At 41.1% G+C, this 16,298-nt stretch overlaps 1 protein-coding gene across 2 annotated transcripts in view; it reads right to left on the bottom strand.

Moving 5' to 3' along the window:
• Nucleotides 1-16,298, bottom strand: part of ZDHHC20 (zinc finger DHHC-type palmitoyltransferase 20) — a 51,894-nt gene that overhangs the window by 27,790 nt on the left and 7,806 nt on the right. For both annotated transcript variants that reach the window (XM_064441170.1, XM_064441171.1), the window contains exon 2: nucleotides 1,753-1,779. In XM_064441170.1, coding sequence (XP_064297240.1) covers nucleotides 1,753-1,779 — 27 coding nt within the window. The remainder of the gene's footprint in view (nucleotides 1-1,752; nucleotides 1,780-16,298) is intronic.

The raw sequence follows: 16,298 nt of genomic DNA, 5'->3' as shown, positions 1-16,298 counted from the left end.
ATGGATATAAATCTACACAAGAATATGAAATCACAAAGAAACAATTAGCCTTAATGGGGTGAAGAAATCACCACTAATTTAATCAAAAGTTGTAATTAAGTACTGGAGTAAAAGGATTTGGACACAGTACACTGAAATATGGAGCAAAATATATTTACTAAAATGTACGTTATTGATTTACATAGCAACATTACTGGTACTTTGGCCTTGTGACTCTTCTGATGTTATTTCCTGGCTATTGCGAATTAGCTTGTAAGAACTTTATAAAACTTACAAAATCTTCAGTTTCAAATGAAAAAAAGACTTCACATATCATTTTAAGAACAACCTCCATGGTAAAGAAATTCATGCATGCAGGGTGCCTGTGACATGCTTTAGAATTGAAGGTGCAAAAAGTGTGCAGGTGACAGCTATTAAAAGCCTAATAGCCAGGTTCCAACTATACTGTCAGTCTCAATTAATTTTTCTTCTCTGATAGATTTGCACCTGCTTCAGTCAGACAGGCACCACATTTGTATTGAAGTCAGTGATCTGCCTATGCAACTCCAACATCATTGCTCTGCCAGGCTTCCTGAACTGACACATGGATCTTGCCTTTTCAGAAGAAACCAGGAAGTAAAACTTACTCATATACAGGTCAACAATAAAGTACAACAGCAATCTGCAAAATTTTGTGAAGTCTAGGTGAAGCCCAGCTATGCAATGTGATGTAAAAAACCAAGGTAAGACACAGCTCCCATTTTGAACAGCTTAAGAGTTTGTTTTGGAAGTTTTCCCACCCTTTCACCTCTTCATTAGAAGATGAAAGAAGATGGAATGCATCAAGGTTTCTTCCTTTCACAGTGTTCTCCCGGATGTTCCCCACCAGGAAGAAAACTGCTAGATTAGCTCCAAATCCTATGCTGTTTTGCAAAAATATTTAAGAGAGCCTCTCACCCAGGGTCTTACACTCTGAAGACAGCCCTCTGTGGATAGTAAAAATGCAAATCTATGCTTAATCTAACACGTCCCCCTGTAAACGGAGATAACTCTGAAACAAATATCCCATCAATCATTTGTATTTCTATGGGGTGGAGGTGGAAGGAGTTTTATTAAAAAAACCCTGTATTTTGAACTTCTAGAATTGAATCATTCTTAGACTAGTTTTTCTTCACAGTTAAGAGAAGTGGCAGAGCAAGAATGCTGGCATTTTTCTGGTCAGTTTGTATCTCTGTAAGTACTACCCACCGTGGCATATACTTGCCAAAGCCAATACCAAGACTTAAGTGATCAAGGCCTTAATGTGCAGCCGCCTTTGAAATGGTTGTTTTGCACAGTTCTAACCAGCCCGAAAGAATGGAGTTCTGAAGGATCGGGTAAGCTGTTTGGAAAATAGCAAGCAGTACAGCAACAATTCTTCCTCTTCCAGGAGTTGTTCAGGTCACAGGGTGTGTTCAGGAATAAACAGAAAATGGACTTGTGGATCTGCTGCTGTTCATTCTCTCCTCTCCTTTTCCTGTTCTTAGAAGGTACCCATTTAAAAATACTTGCAAACCAAAATCATAGTAGCATTGCTCACAGGTCTTGTCATCATCCCAAGCCTGTGGTACTAGAAGCTAAACAGACTCAACCTCACAATATTTACCTTGTTTCTTAGCACTAATCTACTCACTATACAGAGCTTAAACATAAAGGCGTACATTTAAATTCTATGTCCCATAAGACTCGTGTGCAACAAAACTATTCACATCTTAAAAAAAAAAAAAAAATTACCTTTTTCTGCAGTTGAAGAAATAGTAACTGGAAAAGAAGAAAAAACGATATATGGTAAGTAAATCGGTATTGAATCACGTTTGGCTAGAAGTGAGATATGAGATAGCTGATTTGTTCCAAAACATACTTCAGGTGTTAGTAGAGCCTCCCTACCCTACTCTGGGCTAAAACAGGAGTTAGTATTCCTCCTGCCAGCCCCTGAGGCTTGGTGAGTCAGTGGAAGAGCTGAAGAGTTCCAGTTCCCTGCACAAACCAAGCAAGCACACTCCTTTTCACAGACAATAATTATATCATAATTTATGCATGTTCCTCTTCAGATATGCACCTAGCAAAGTCTTCTGAGGCATGACAACAACTAGGTCAACAGGTGTACCATTGGAAAGCAGAAAATGAAATAGAAGTTCTTACAGAGGTCCCTGTGAAACTGTGTGACGTAACCTACTTCCCTCTCTCAGTTTTTTCCTACCACTTCTCTCTTCCCATCACATGCTATGTTTTTACTTTTCTTCCCTGACCTGAATGCTTCAGGCATAATTAAAACCTTTCCACTTCCTTCTCTCCTACATCCTCATCTCCTTTTATCCCAACAGCAAATTCTACTGTTCAAATCTACCTTGTGTACTGCCTGACTAGTACATCCTCCTGCCCTTGGGCTTCTCCAAAACCTTCACACTTCATTCATCAGTTCAGGTAAGACGCTGAACAGACAGCTGCTGTACCTACTGGGTGGCTTGCTTTGTATTATTCCACTTGCTGGATTTCTTCCTTAGACACTGAATTCCTGAAATTCAATGAGGGAAGGATATTCTCCCGCCTCTTTATCTTAGACAGCAAATTTAAGCTTCTGGTCATCAGCATGAGCAAAAGGTTAACAGAGCACACCCTGGCTACTGCAGTTCACCTCACTCCACACAGTCTCCTCTCTCTCAGCTCTGGCATTTCTAGAGTCATAAATGTGTGTGCCAGCTCAAAAGAGCTTCTTCCTGATGAACACTAGAGTCTTAAATCTGCAAGGCTTTAGTATGCATTGCAGACTTCCTTCTGAAGGGTTACTTTGGTCACAGAGGAGGCATGTGTCTCACTTAACTGCAGGTATCTATAGTAAAAGGGTCTGCAACTGTATTACGCAACCATGCCTCTTTACAGTCAACAAGAGACATAATGAGGTGATATCTCAATGTACAGATGACCTCTTTTTGTTCAGGTATGTGTTTTTGTTTGGTGTTCCTCCCCACCTGCCTTCCCCCCCTCCAACTTCCTGAAAATATTCACTCAGCACTGTCTATCCATCCATGGAAGCCCCTGCAGAGTTAATGGAAGAGGTTCTGGTTCCTTCCACCTAAAGAGGGAAGAAATTACCATTTAGAATAGAATAAGGTTGGCTTTAAACTAAAGGAAGACAATCCTAAACAACAGCTTAATTTCATATTTTTTATGCATACTTGCACATCCTCCTCCCACCTTTCTGTCTGAAACAGGGACACAATCCACACACAAAACCAGCCCTGAAGCACACAATTAACTGCAAAGTACACATGTAAATATAAGAACAGGCCCAGTCGTGTCATGATACAGTCTCAGTACTACTTCATTGCATCCTACAGGAGTCTCAATATTTTTAAAGTAAATCCTATGAGTGGTTTTGCTTTAAATTTTACTACTACATTATTTCTCCAGTTAAAACTTTTTCAACAATACAAGGAAAAGATAAAATAATTAAAAGGTGAAAATTAAAACAAGCTTGCTGAGTAGGGTTGTTTGCTCAACTTCAAAAAAATACTAAAAGCACTTTAGATTAAGCTTTGTCTTTGGTTTCTCATATATCTTAAGTAAACACCTTTTGCACACAGCTGGACAAACACAGAATCTTAGAATCATTTTGGCTGGAAAAGACATTTAAAAACAAATCCAACTGTTATCCTAGCACTGCCAAGTCCATCAATAAACCATGTCCCTAAGCACCACATCCAAAAGTCTTTTAAATACCTCCAGGAATCGTGACTCAACTACCTCTCTTGGCAGCCTGTTCCAATGCCTGACAACCCTTTTGGTGAAGAAATTTTTCCTAATATCCAATCTAAACCTCCCCTGACATGACTCAAGGCCATTTCCTCTTGCCCTATTGCTAGTGACCTGGGAGAAGAGACCAACACCCACCTCACTGCAGCCTCCTTTCGGGCAATTGTAGAGAGCGATAAAGTCTCCTCTCAGCCTCCTTTTCTCCAGGCTATACACCCCCAGTTCCCCCAGCTGCTCCTCGGAAGACTTGTTCTCCAGACCCTTCACCAGCTCTGTTGCCCTTCTCTGGACATGCTCTGGCAACTCAATGTCCTTCTTGTACTGAGGGTCCCCAAACTGCACACAGTATTGGAGGTGTGGCCTCACCAGTGCCGAGTACAGGGGCACAATCACCTCCCTACTCCTGCTGGCCACACTATTCCTCATACGAGCCAGGATGCTGTTGGCCTTCTTGGCCGCCTGGGCACACTGCTGGCTCACGTTCAGCTGCCTGTCGACCAACAAACACCCCCAGGTCCTCTTCCACTGGGAGCTTTCCAGCCACTCTTCCTCAAGCCTGTAGCGTTGCATGGGGTTGCTGTGACCCAAGTGTTAAACCTTATACAGTTGGCCTCAGCCCATCGATACAGCCTGTCCAGACCCCTCTGCAGAGCCCTTCTACCCTTAAGTAGATCAACACTCCTGCCCAACTTGGTGTCATCTGCAAACTTATTGAGAGTGCACTTGGTTCTCTCCACCCAGATCATTGATAAAAGACCTTAAACAGAACTGGCCCTAACACTGAGCCCTGGGGAACACCACTTGTGACCGGCCGTGAACTGGATTTAACTCCATTCACCTCAGTTCTTTGGGCTCAGCAGTCCAGACAGTTTTTTACCCAGTGAAGAGCATGCTTGTCCAAGCCATGAACAGCCAGTATCTCCAGGAGAATGCTGTGGGAAATGCTGTCAAACAGTGTCAAATATTTATTTCCCTACACAAGAAATATAAAAAAGTTCTTAATTAGCCTCTAACAAGATGGGAAAGCGTAATTACCTATAGAACTACAGGAGATTTTTGTATGTAATTCTGGTTAAAGCTCCCCAGAATCTGTAGCATCATTTCTGCTCTCTGTACAAAACAAAATTGTGAGCCAAATTTGATGTTTGAAGACTCAAAATAATAAACAGTCTTTACACACAGAAAAAAAGCTTAAGATTATATTACCTGTGAGACTTCATCGAAAAGATTCCTAAATAAACTTCATAAAAATTAATTAAAGCTTCACAGCACCAGGAAGATAATTTTATCTTTCATACCTAGGTCCCTTAGGTCAGAATGCAGTTAGATGTGCAGAACAATTTTAGTTTGGCAAACTCCTGCAGTTTGAGGTAAAAGCCAATGCTGAAACACTTGTGATTTTCATCCTGTCTTATGATCCTCAAATGAAATAAAAATAAAAGATGGCTAGTTCTCTTCTGCCTCAGAAGATTGTGCAAATTATGTGTTTCCTCTTCTATCTCTTTCACTATTGTTATTCCCATTGTCAGATAGATTAAATGAACAACAGTCCTACTACTTGTCCAAATTCACTAAGCAAATGGCAAATGAACAGATCTTTATACTACAAATCAAAGCCTTCCTTTAAATAAATTAATATTTAACCTATAAATAGAACAGACCTGTAAGTATTTGCTAGGCTGGCAGTGTAACAAGCACCTTTATATCATAAAGAAGTCAATTCTAGCTTTTGAACTTTGGTTCAGGTAAAAACACCCACAGAACAAGACATTACCATTGTGGCCCACCATCCCTGGCCTGTAGTTTAAGTTACAAGCTTAGCTTTCTATTGCTTTTTTCTTCTACTGCCTCTACTTAGAGACACTGCCATCACCTTCCACTAAATTAATATCATTTTAACTTTAAAAATTTCTAAAACACAGTTTCTTGTTTGGGGGGTGGGATGGGGGAAAAAGCTGGGCTGCCTTTTTGCCCTTTTTTTTTTTTTTTTTTTAAAGAAAATAAGCACTGCATATGATTTGTATGCTAACCTCAGGGTCCAACAGTACTATACGCTAGATTAGATGCATCAGCACAAGTTAGTGTCTTCAGCACTGCAGTCATCACAAACCTGTCCATATTTCAGAAATGTAAGCATTGTAAAACAGCTGTTCTTTTGACGATTTTAAAATATATCCCCATATCAGTCTACTGCTCAGCGACAGAAGGAAAAATAAGAGCAAAAATATTCTTAGGATTGGCTTCTTAACATTAAATTTCTGTTTTCTCAAGAAGACTTAAGAAGTTCTAGCAAGATATTGCTAGGGAAGGATAAAAATATGACTCAACAGTGAAAGCTGCAGTTCACTTCATTGCAAAGAGCTCAGAAGTAGGCATTTATGCGCACAGTGAGTTTCTACTATGGCCTCATAATTTCAAAGGATTCAACATGTCAGTGTTACAGCACTGAGCAAGTTGAACAAAGTGAACGAGTCCTGTCTGTCTGACTGCAATGCAGAGTTTTACCTTGGCTACCTCAGGGTTTCCAAAATTGTCCCGACTAAGGAAGGAGCTCAGCAAAGCCTGCCTGTGAAGAGATGTAAACGGGCCTACGCTGAACTTCATGCTGCTGCAGCTTGTCCAGGGATGTACAGGCCAGATATGCTTTGCTAGCCGGCCCTGCACCACTGAGCAGCTTACACACTGGACCTCCCAGCGCTTTGGGGTCACTGCAATATGAAGCACACAAAACTAAGTATGTGGTTTTACTTTCTACAGACTACTATCTCCAAAATACAGAATACAGCCTTTTATTAGGCTGTTTTCAAATGTAGTTTTTAACTTGATCGGCCTGGAGGACAAGCAGAAATTCCAGGTTTGGCTTTAACAGAGGGAAAAGTTGTCTTTGTTTTGATTTAGACTCCTAGCATCACCCCTGGCAGCTCACCTCTTTCTAGATACTCTTACTTACATTGCTGTCAGTTATCTTTCATCTCACCTATGCCACAGGAATGAAAGAGGCGGAAGCCTATAGATAATCACAGGAAACAATCCTGCAGGCAGAGGGACATCATTATTGTGTAACAAATGAGACTGGGGGGGGAAGTGTCAATTGTTGGAAGCATTCTTCTTGGAGTATGAACTGACAGAGGTGCAAATTTCAGGCGGCTTTGGACAATTTTTGAAGCTGCCTCAAGGAAATGCCCCAGAACATCTTGGAAGAACAAGTATGTTTAGGGAGCTGGTTTGCTTTGAGTTTGAGGCTTTCTGGATTGCTATGAAGCATTCAAGCACCTTCCAAATCACTGCATAATACGAAAAAACCCAGATCTCTCTATTCTGAGGCAAGGAGGTGGAGTGATCTGCCAAGACCTTGCAAGAGGCATGCTAAAATACAACACGTTTGCCTTCAACCTTGCAAGAAAGAAACCCCACCACTCTACAAAACCCACACACCACATCTCCCTACTCTCCTAAAAAGCATATTCCAATCAAAGCCAGATAATGCTCCTTGCAGAGCAAGAAATTCAACTGCAACTAATGTAGAGGTATAGAAAAGGAAAAGAACTGATCTTGTTACTGATATGCTATGTTTATTTCCCCCTGTCCCCTCCCACGATGGCTCCTAGCAGGAGTCATACTTCGGGTATTACAGCCTTTTGACGAATCTCAAGAGTAACATTAACATTTTGGCTGACATTCCTCATGGGTGGGAAGAAAGAGTGACAAATGTGCAATTGCATTCCTTCACCAGATGTACAGCCTTAACTTTTCTCAGTTTTTAAGGAAAAGGGTTAAGAGATATATATACACACATAGGCATACACACACATATACATATTTCCAGAAGTTACCAGTACTGAAACTCAACAGAAACTCCCCAGAGGCACTCCCCTATCTGCAAAGACAAGCACCACTGACATTATCCCAAGTTCTTCATTTGTTCAGAGAATGGCATTTAATTGGAAGTATAACTTAGATTTATGGTAACATAATTCCCATTTGCAAATGCAAACCTTAATCACTAAGAAGATGATGGTAGAAACATCACTTACTGACACAAGTGGGACAGACAATGAGAGAATTTCCTTGAGCAAACACTCATTTTGACTTCTGTTACAGGGCAGCGCCAGAGCATGAAGACCGTAGCACCTCTCAACTGTTCTCTAAATGCCGTAATTCTGTGACCTTTTCACACTGAGCTATTTCTTATTTCCTGATTGCCAGGCACCCACTAGGTGCTTTCCTCCCTAAGCAGCAGGGAGTTGTTTTTAGACAAATGACTCAAGAAGACTGAGTTGACAGCATCACGTAGCCAAAAGCCAACGCAGGAAGATGCTGCCAGGTCCCTGACAAAAGGCTACGGGACCCAGGAATTGCACACGACTTGCCACCAGCTGGAATGAATGTCCTCTGCAGAAATTTGAGCCATATGAACCTATAACTGTTTTATCTTCATATAGTACTACATTGATGTATTTTTTTTACTCCATATCTCCAGGAATAGGACACATTTCTCTCCAGTACAGTGCTAGGCAATTCAGAAGGTAACGTTTTATAGAACGGTGAGGCAGGAGAGGTGGCTCCCCAGGCCGTTATGCTGCACCGGCATGAAGAAGCTCGCGTTGCCACACTGCATGCCCCAGCAGTAGCACTGCCTGGGGCTGCTCTGCAGCATGGGTGTGCCATTGCCCAGGTCTAACACAATGCTTGTCTTGGAGGCACAACCTGCAGTGGACAACTCTTGCTGCAGGGGTGTATGAAGTTACCCGTCTTAACCATGTACCCGTTCCCCTATGGCAGACAAACATAGCAACAGCGAGCACTTGCCTTCCCAGACACTTCAGATCAGGTTTGAGCTACTAATGAAGGCAAGTTTGAGTGACCACAAACAGCAGGGAATTGCAGCGATGAAGGGTGAATGACAGTGAATGGTCTCTCGATGTCCTGGGTTACGCACAGTCAGTCATGAGAGGGGAAAGAAAGCCTGCCAGGGCCACCAATGCCTTAAAGCAGCGCAGCCACTTCCACAAGCACATGCGCTTGAGTTCAAACTCCTCACACACGCAGTGTACAACAACATCACTTGAGTGAGCTACTTTGTGACTTCAAGTGATCACAAAATGATGCTTTCAAAGGCACTGCAGGGCATGGGGGGAGAAGGGGGGAAAATCTGGAGTGGGAGGAGCAGGGTGGAAGAAAATGAAGCCAGGGAAGAGACACCTTGCTGCAAGGGGGATGCTGTGTTGTTTATAGCCACCAGATTTTCTGTGTTCATGATCACCATGCCCATTGCTACAGGATTCAAAGAAGCATTATCACAGGGACAGCTAAAATGAATTAATATTCAATTCAAGCCGCACTGCAGACCTCTTCTGTTATTTGTTACCAGTCATTGTTATGATTTGTCTTATGGTTAAAACAATATTAACATAATTCTTTCACTATAACAATTTAGAGCAGCCAGAGGCTTGCTGCCCAGAAAACATTCCCTTATCACAATAATAAAGGAGTTTTTTATTTAGGCAAGGTCTTTTCAGCCTCAGTGCAGACAGTATGTGCATAGATACAAACAGGGCTACAGCAGAAATTAGCATAATCAATGCAAGATACTCCTTGGGTACTAAGTTACATTTAGCGATGAATTAAACTATGACAACTGAAAGGATTTCTGCCACGTATTCTGGGAACAGTGAATTCTGTGCCACCACTTCCACAGTTCAAAAACACAGCTATGAAGGCAGCTGACTTCTGGAACCCACAAAATCCTGCAGACGGCTCCTTACCTCTACAAAATATTCCAAAAAGTTATACCAAAGGTCCCCTCGTGGTTTCCTCACCAAGGGTGCCTCACGTTTTAAATTATTTCAAAACCAAGAATTACACTTGGAGGACACCTTACCAGGTCTTTACAGTCCCACACCTGAGGTGGCACTAAGAACCATAATGTAATAAGAGATATATCAGTCCAAATGACTAAAGGCTTTTTCTGCACGTGAAGTTAGCATTTAGCTGCAGCAATGTACCAGGTTTGCTGTCCCTGAAAAGCCCTATTCCCTGAGAAGCACTCTTCACTTTCAATTTACCATAAGTGCCCAAAGAATCCTTATGTAACTTGATGTTGTTCAGCTATTTAATCACTATTGCCACTGCTAATTCTATTTGCATTTTGATGGATTTTAAGACCTAGCATTATTTCTGCATGCTTTCCTCAGCTGCTTACTTGAATTATTGGACTGTCTTCATTCAGTTCTTTCCCAAAAATTCTACTTTATCGTAACAATAACAGCTTTATCGCTCAGTTGTTTGGAAGTGCTGCACATAAATCGTTTCCAATATTGCCTTTAAGCTATCAGATCCAGCCAAAAGAAAGCACGTTTCTTCCTGAAAGACAAAGAGAGCTCTTACTTGCACGAGTCAGTGAGCTCTGCTCCCTCTGGCACATCAGGGAATAGGAAAAAACAGAATCGGCAGAAAGGCATGGAAACTCAGAAGCATCCAAGTAGAGCTAGCTTATATCCACACAACTAATTAATTATATTTACATTTGAAGGAGGGATATTTACACTCGGACTGGCCAGATCAAGTTTGTAGTAACACTACACTCTAGTATCTAAATACATGAAAGGGCTTTTTATGTTAGGAGTAACTCCACTGGTTCTGTAGTTAAGACACTACTAGGACACTTGCAAGAGATAGGAGAGACAAACAGGATAATCAGCTACTGTTGACAGAGTGCTAGTATCACATGTTGTACGGAGTTGTCTTATACACCCTGCACAAGATAAGGTATTCTGCAGGTAATACTAGAAGCCATCAATATACTTAAAGTAAAAAAACCAAAACAAACAAACCCCACCATCTAACCAAAACAACAACAACATACAATTCATGCTCGTAACAGAATTTTTCAGGTAATTAAGGAGTTACCATTTCTTTTCAAAGAAGAACACTCTTCACTAATTCACCATTGTAACTGCCAGTCGATACCTGCCTTGAATATTAAGGTCACTCAAAGCTAGTGTCTTATGACTCAGGATGCTACTAGTAAATCCATTTACTTCCACTCTAGCCAGATGAAAATAGAGCAACAGTCTTTCCATGCAGCTGTGAAGTATGATGGCGGGAGAGCAGAGGTGTCACTTCGTGGGGAACAAAAATTCCAGACACAGCTGCTGTGGACTGCAGACATGAACCATCGCCAAGTGGCAAGAACCATCAGCAGACTGTAGGGATCCACTTTGTTAATCATGTACCCTTCTCTGCATTTGGCCTCAGACTCTGCCAAAATCAGTTGTCTCCTTACTTACTTACTGACCCTGTTTGCAACAAGTGTTTCCTCAAATACTAGGATAAAATCTCCTTGCAAAACTCTGTGGATAAAAATCTCCTTGTAAATCTCATTACAAAGTATTAGGCACTCTGTTTTCTGAGAGAAGGATTTTGCTGCTGCCAAGTTCATCAGGTAATGGGAGAAATTAAACTGCCCAGCAAGCTGACCTCCTCTCATGCACTAGGTCACTGGATTCCTCAAATCAAGTTCAACTTTTCTGTAGCACTGGTCTGGTTCAATTGGTATTTGCCACCTGAGATTAAATACGGAACTACCTATGATGAGAAGAGCTAGTTTCTGCCAGCAACACAATAACGACATAGCAGCCAGCGATGTAATTTACACGAACTCCCATCAAGACGTTAGTAAGCCAAGCTTTTGAATAGAGCCCATTAAGGAAGCCTTGTTTTGAAAAACATGTCATTCAAAAACATGTCTATTAATAGTGGAAAAGTTTAATGGTGGGGAATTCATGCCTTCAACATACCTAACTTGTAAATATGAATAAATATTTAATACTTTATTATTTTTATTATTAAAATATTTACAGAATAAATAAAGGTTCAAAGACTTCTCATGGCGATTTAGGGACTCTGTCCACATATGACTTATCAGATCGGTTGATAACAAATGCTGCCATCTTTTGATGCTGGAAGCTTTCCTGCTTGTTCTTCTTGCAAAACAAAATGTCACCCATTAAACCCTACTTGGACTGAAATATCTCAGGACAAACCTTGACTACAGCTAAAGCTACTTCCTCTAGTTTATTTGCAAAATGGAAGAAATAACCAGTGACTCCCCAGGAACATAACAAAAGAACCAGGTGCTGCAGAGGCAAAAATACCCAGAAAGCTTTGGCTAGAGGACAGGATCAGAAGGACACGTTTTTGTTGCACCAGGTCTCATTTAACTACCAGACCACTTAGGCACATAAAAAAGTAACAGCGCAAAGACTGAACAAGCCACTGCACATGGGTTTTTGGATACTCCAGAAGTCCTATACTAAAACTTAGAAAGTACTGCAGAGTAAACAGAGATGCAAGCATACAAAACAGCATAGCCTATCATCCATATAGCTCTCACTCAGTAAACACTGCTTCTGATAAATAAATAAATAAACTCTTCAGAGTTCACCTGCCTGCTGACAGTTCACCACCTATTCTTGGAAAGCATTAATGCAGGACTCTGTACAAAGGTCAGCAGAAGTTCTACAAATCCTAATGCAATGTGCACCAAGGGAAGAAAAAGCATGCCTACTACATGTCAGAGATGCATTAGGGCTCCCATGGCAAAGCACTGGATGTAACACAGCAGGCCTGGCAAACTGCCTAGCAAGAAACGAGTAGAGTTTGATGTATGCATGACACCTACTAAGAGAACTAACTTTTGCTGTCATCCTCCCAGGATATCGTGTTTTGTAATACAGTTGCACAAATATCTGCATTTGCAGGTGAAATACTGGAGAGTGGTACGCTGGTGGGAAATAATGTTTGTGAAGAACGAGAAATTATTGTCACTGGTTATCACAAGTCAGGAACCACACAGAGTTATGGACAGTTAAATCAGGAAAGCGATTACTTCTAAACATCTACAACTAAATTCAAAGTGACCCAGACCCTTAAACCTGCTGTCTCCTGAGAAGCCACACAGAAACATAAACCAGGATGGGATAAGGAGGTGCAGCTACTTGTCTGAAAGACTCCAGAGAAGCCGTGCAGCAAGAAAGAGAGCACTGTCACACTGAAGGAGACTACCACAAAACCGGGCAGCTGAGGCATGGCAGCACAGCTCCTGATGCCCTCTATGTGCCTAACAGCTCTCCCAGACATTCGTTTCTGCTCACAGATTCCTTTTTCCACTCCTAATGGCTCCTTGGCAATAGGGTTTCCCAAGTGGCTCTGCAAGTGTGGGAAGAAGGGAGAAACATAGGATCTTCGCAAGTTTGAGAATGTCAGTAGAAAAAAGCCACACAAAAAGAGAGAAAATGACTGAATCTAGTGCTCAATGGTCTTTAAGCTTCTCTTTGGCTAAATTAATAATTTTTCTAAGTTATGAATTATTAAAAAAGTTCAAGCCTACCCTCTGTACCAGTTGCTGCTTTAGCTTTATCTCAGCAGGTATCTAACCCACAACACAGCAAGCAGTATCTCTGTATGCAATTACCAGGCAGAACTCAAGCTTTTTTATATATAAAATTATTTTTAAAAACCCACATGAAACTCAAGGAGCAATAGATTAAACTGATAAAAATATACACACACAAGATCCCACAAAAATCCTATGCAAAACTTGCAACCTTTTCCAGATACTATAAAAAAAGATCTGCATGTTAGTTACATAGGATTTTTCAAGACAGAACAGAAACCAAATTTTGCTCTGCTTTGCGCTCCTTTGCAACGTTCAGGTAAATCTGCATGTCACAAACTGATAGACGTGAAAGCCAGCAAGTCCCATCAATCCCAGCACTGTGGAAATACACTTCACTTCTCTGTTTTTTTTTAATCCAAACTTGACAAACCTAAAAGCAATGACTACTTGTCAAGAAGAATGGTACAATAACAGGTTCTCTGCATTCACACTATGACAAGGCAGTAGCTGAGGCACCTAATGTAAGTTTTAAGTCAACCACAGACAACTGCAAACCAGCTTATAAAATAACGTTTAGGTTGCTTCAAACAAATCATGGCTGTCCTCTTAATGTTACTTAGATTTAATCTAAATTTTGTTTCATTTTCTCTGCAGGAGCAGCTTGTCTAATTGATGAATTCTTACTTCCATCTCTAAAATTTAAAAAAAAAAAAGGCAAGGGAAAAAGAAAAAGAGCTGTCTCCCTGCTTAGTCCTTCAGAATGCATAAGAATTCCCTGCTCTGGAGACAAACACACATCAGGATGCACAACTGAAATACCACAAACAAAAAAACCCTGCATAAAACCCTCACTTGATCTTTCTGTAAATCATATAATTAAAATGGTTCCATGCTTCACATTTAAGACAATGCTGCACCATATATAGCATCAGAGTGTGTGCTGCAGAGACTGCAAAGGCAAAGCATGCTGTTCTTGTGATCTGGTTCTCTTCCACAATCTCATAAGACAATTTTAATAGTCAAAAGGGAACACGAATAAGGAACGGATGAGCCATTTGGTCTTTTGAAAAAAAGGAAAAGCAGAGGCTTGAAATGCTGCAGAGGAGGAACTCAATTTTTAGCACAGATAAGAGAAGAAAGTCAAAGGTTATGTAGGAGGCACTTCACTGAAGATGGGGGGGGAGACGGACAGGGAGCAGAAAAGGGGGAAAAGTCTGGGTTTTCTCTTGACCCAGGACAGGAGTTGTTAAGCACATTCTACAGGAAGCAATTAAGTGACAGCAGAAGGATGTAATACTGGGGAAGCGGCTAAAAGAGCAAATGTATTTATTGTGGTCTCATTATCCCTTTTACATCTGATTTACCTTGGTGGAGATTTAGCTGACGCAGAAGAGTAGCCTCTGATTACTTCTCAAATGTTTGAATTAAATTCCGTACATACTAATGAGACAAAAATGGATACTCTTGTCCTGTTACAGGAAGAATATGCACCGGGTGCAGAGGAGTTAACGACTGAGTTGAAAAGTCCATAAAAGCTGTTTCAGGAAACCCAGAAACCTATAGTTTAAACAGTTGTGTGGAAAGTACATGTTAAACCAGCACAAACTCTTACCATTGTAGTAGACTGTTGAACAATAAGAGTTGGATAAACACTGACGTATTGAACGGGTGAAAAATTAACCCCATGAACCCTCAGTATTAACAGGCACAATTTTAGACAGACAACTAGGACTTCTCCTACTCCCGTTTTCCACCACAGGCACTCTCAAGCTTTTACTCAAAAGTAAAAGCAGGTACAGTGCCATCCAAGTGTTTCACCTGCTGCAGGTGAATGAGAACTCAGCTCAGATACCCATCTTTTTAACACTGTAAATTCTTTGGTTATGGAAAGCACATCTACATTAACTCATAAAAATAGGAGCTGCTAGAGAAGAAAGTTTTAATTATTTAAATGTCAATAGACAGCGAACCTAAAATGTGCAGTAGGCAGAGGGTCAATGGCCTCAAAGTAATGTCTACTGAAAACATACACTTGACATGCTGGTCCTTTTACCCATAGCATCTTGTAGGAAAACTGGGAGACTAGTAAGTGATGAAGTAACATAAAACTCCTGATTAAAAATGGAAGTAACTTTTTAGTTCACTGTTCTAATTCTAAAGGCACACATAAAGCCTCTGCTGTTGTTACCACAGAAAAATCTGAGAGTAGAAAGATTTGAGAGAAGTTATTTTTCATAACATTAAATACTCATATTATCTAAGCCCTTTTCAAGTTTTATAGTCCACATCTAAAAGGCAATCAGGAAGTGTTGCAGCAATGAGTGATCACGGCTACAAAAAAAGAGTAACACCATAAGCAGGGTTCCTGCTTCGGCTCAGGTACCCATGCTCAGCTCCCTGCCGTTCCTTCCCTCTCCTACTCCATGGACTGGTTTCAGCCAAGCTTTGAAGCTCTGTGGAGGTCTCATGCTAAGTATATGTCAGCAAGTTTCACCAAAGCTTTTGTACAGGTAGAAGAGACAAGCTCATGCTCCCTGTTAGGAAACAGGTACTCATTTTCTGCCTGGACCCTGGCAAGCTAAGCAACGCCAAACTGGCCACCGCAACACACTTCTTTTTGACCAAATGGTAAGTAGGGATCAAGGAAAGGTGCTGACTGCTGCAGAGTTGTCAGGTTTAGCAGATACAGGGGAAAACTGATGAGAGGGTTGGGATGGGCACTGCAGAAAGAGGGCTGGGAGGGAAAAGAGAGATGGAGTCCTCTCGCTGGCAGAAGGGTAGGAAGACCAGACACAAGACAACTCCCCAAGAAACCAAGCTGACTAGTTCTGTTGCTCTTGGAACATTTTTCATTAGAGGACTGCCAAGAGATCAGATTTCATGCCATATAAAGGGCATGTGCCTACCCATCGTTATAAACGAATATGACCAATACAGTGCAAAGTACCATATAAGAAGGTAGAGATTTTTTCTGCTCAAGCCAAGCATCTAGCTTTCCAATACATTTGTATCCAGTCTGAGCAGCTGAACAGGAATTCTATTTATTTATAACAGAAAAGGTTCTCATTTAAGATGATAATATGCATGCTTGAGCCGAGACACCAAAACACAACTAAGTGCATCCAAA

The sequence above is a fragment of the Phalacrocorax carbo genome, chromosome 1, assembly GCF_963921805.1.
Source record: "Phalacrocorax carbo chromosome 1, bPhaCar2.1, whole genome shotgun sequence".
NCBI classification, from domain to species: domain Eukaryota; kingdom Metazoa; phylum Chordata; class Aves; order Suliformes; family Phalacrocoracidae; genus Phalacrocorax; species Phalacrocorax carbo.
Note: the sequence above shows the minus strand (reverse complement) of the source record. Positions and strands in the feature narration are given on the sequence as shown.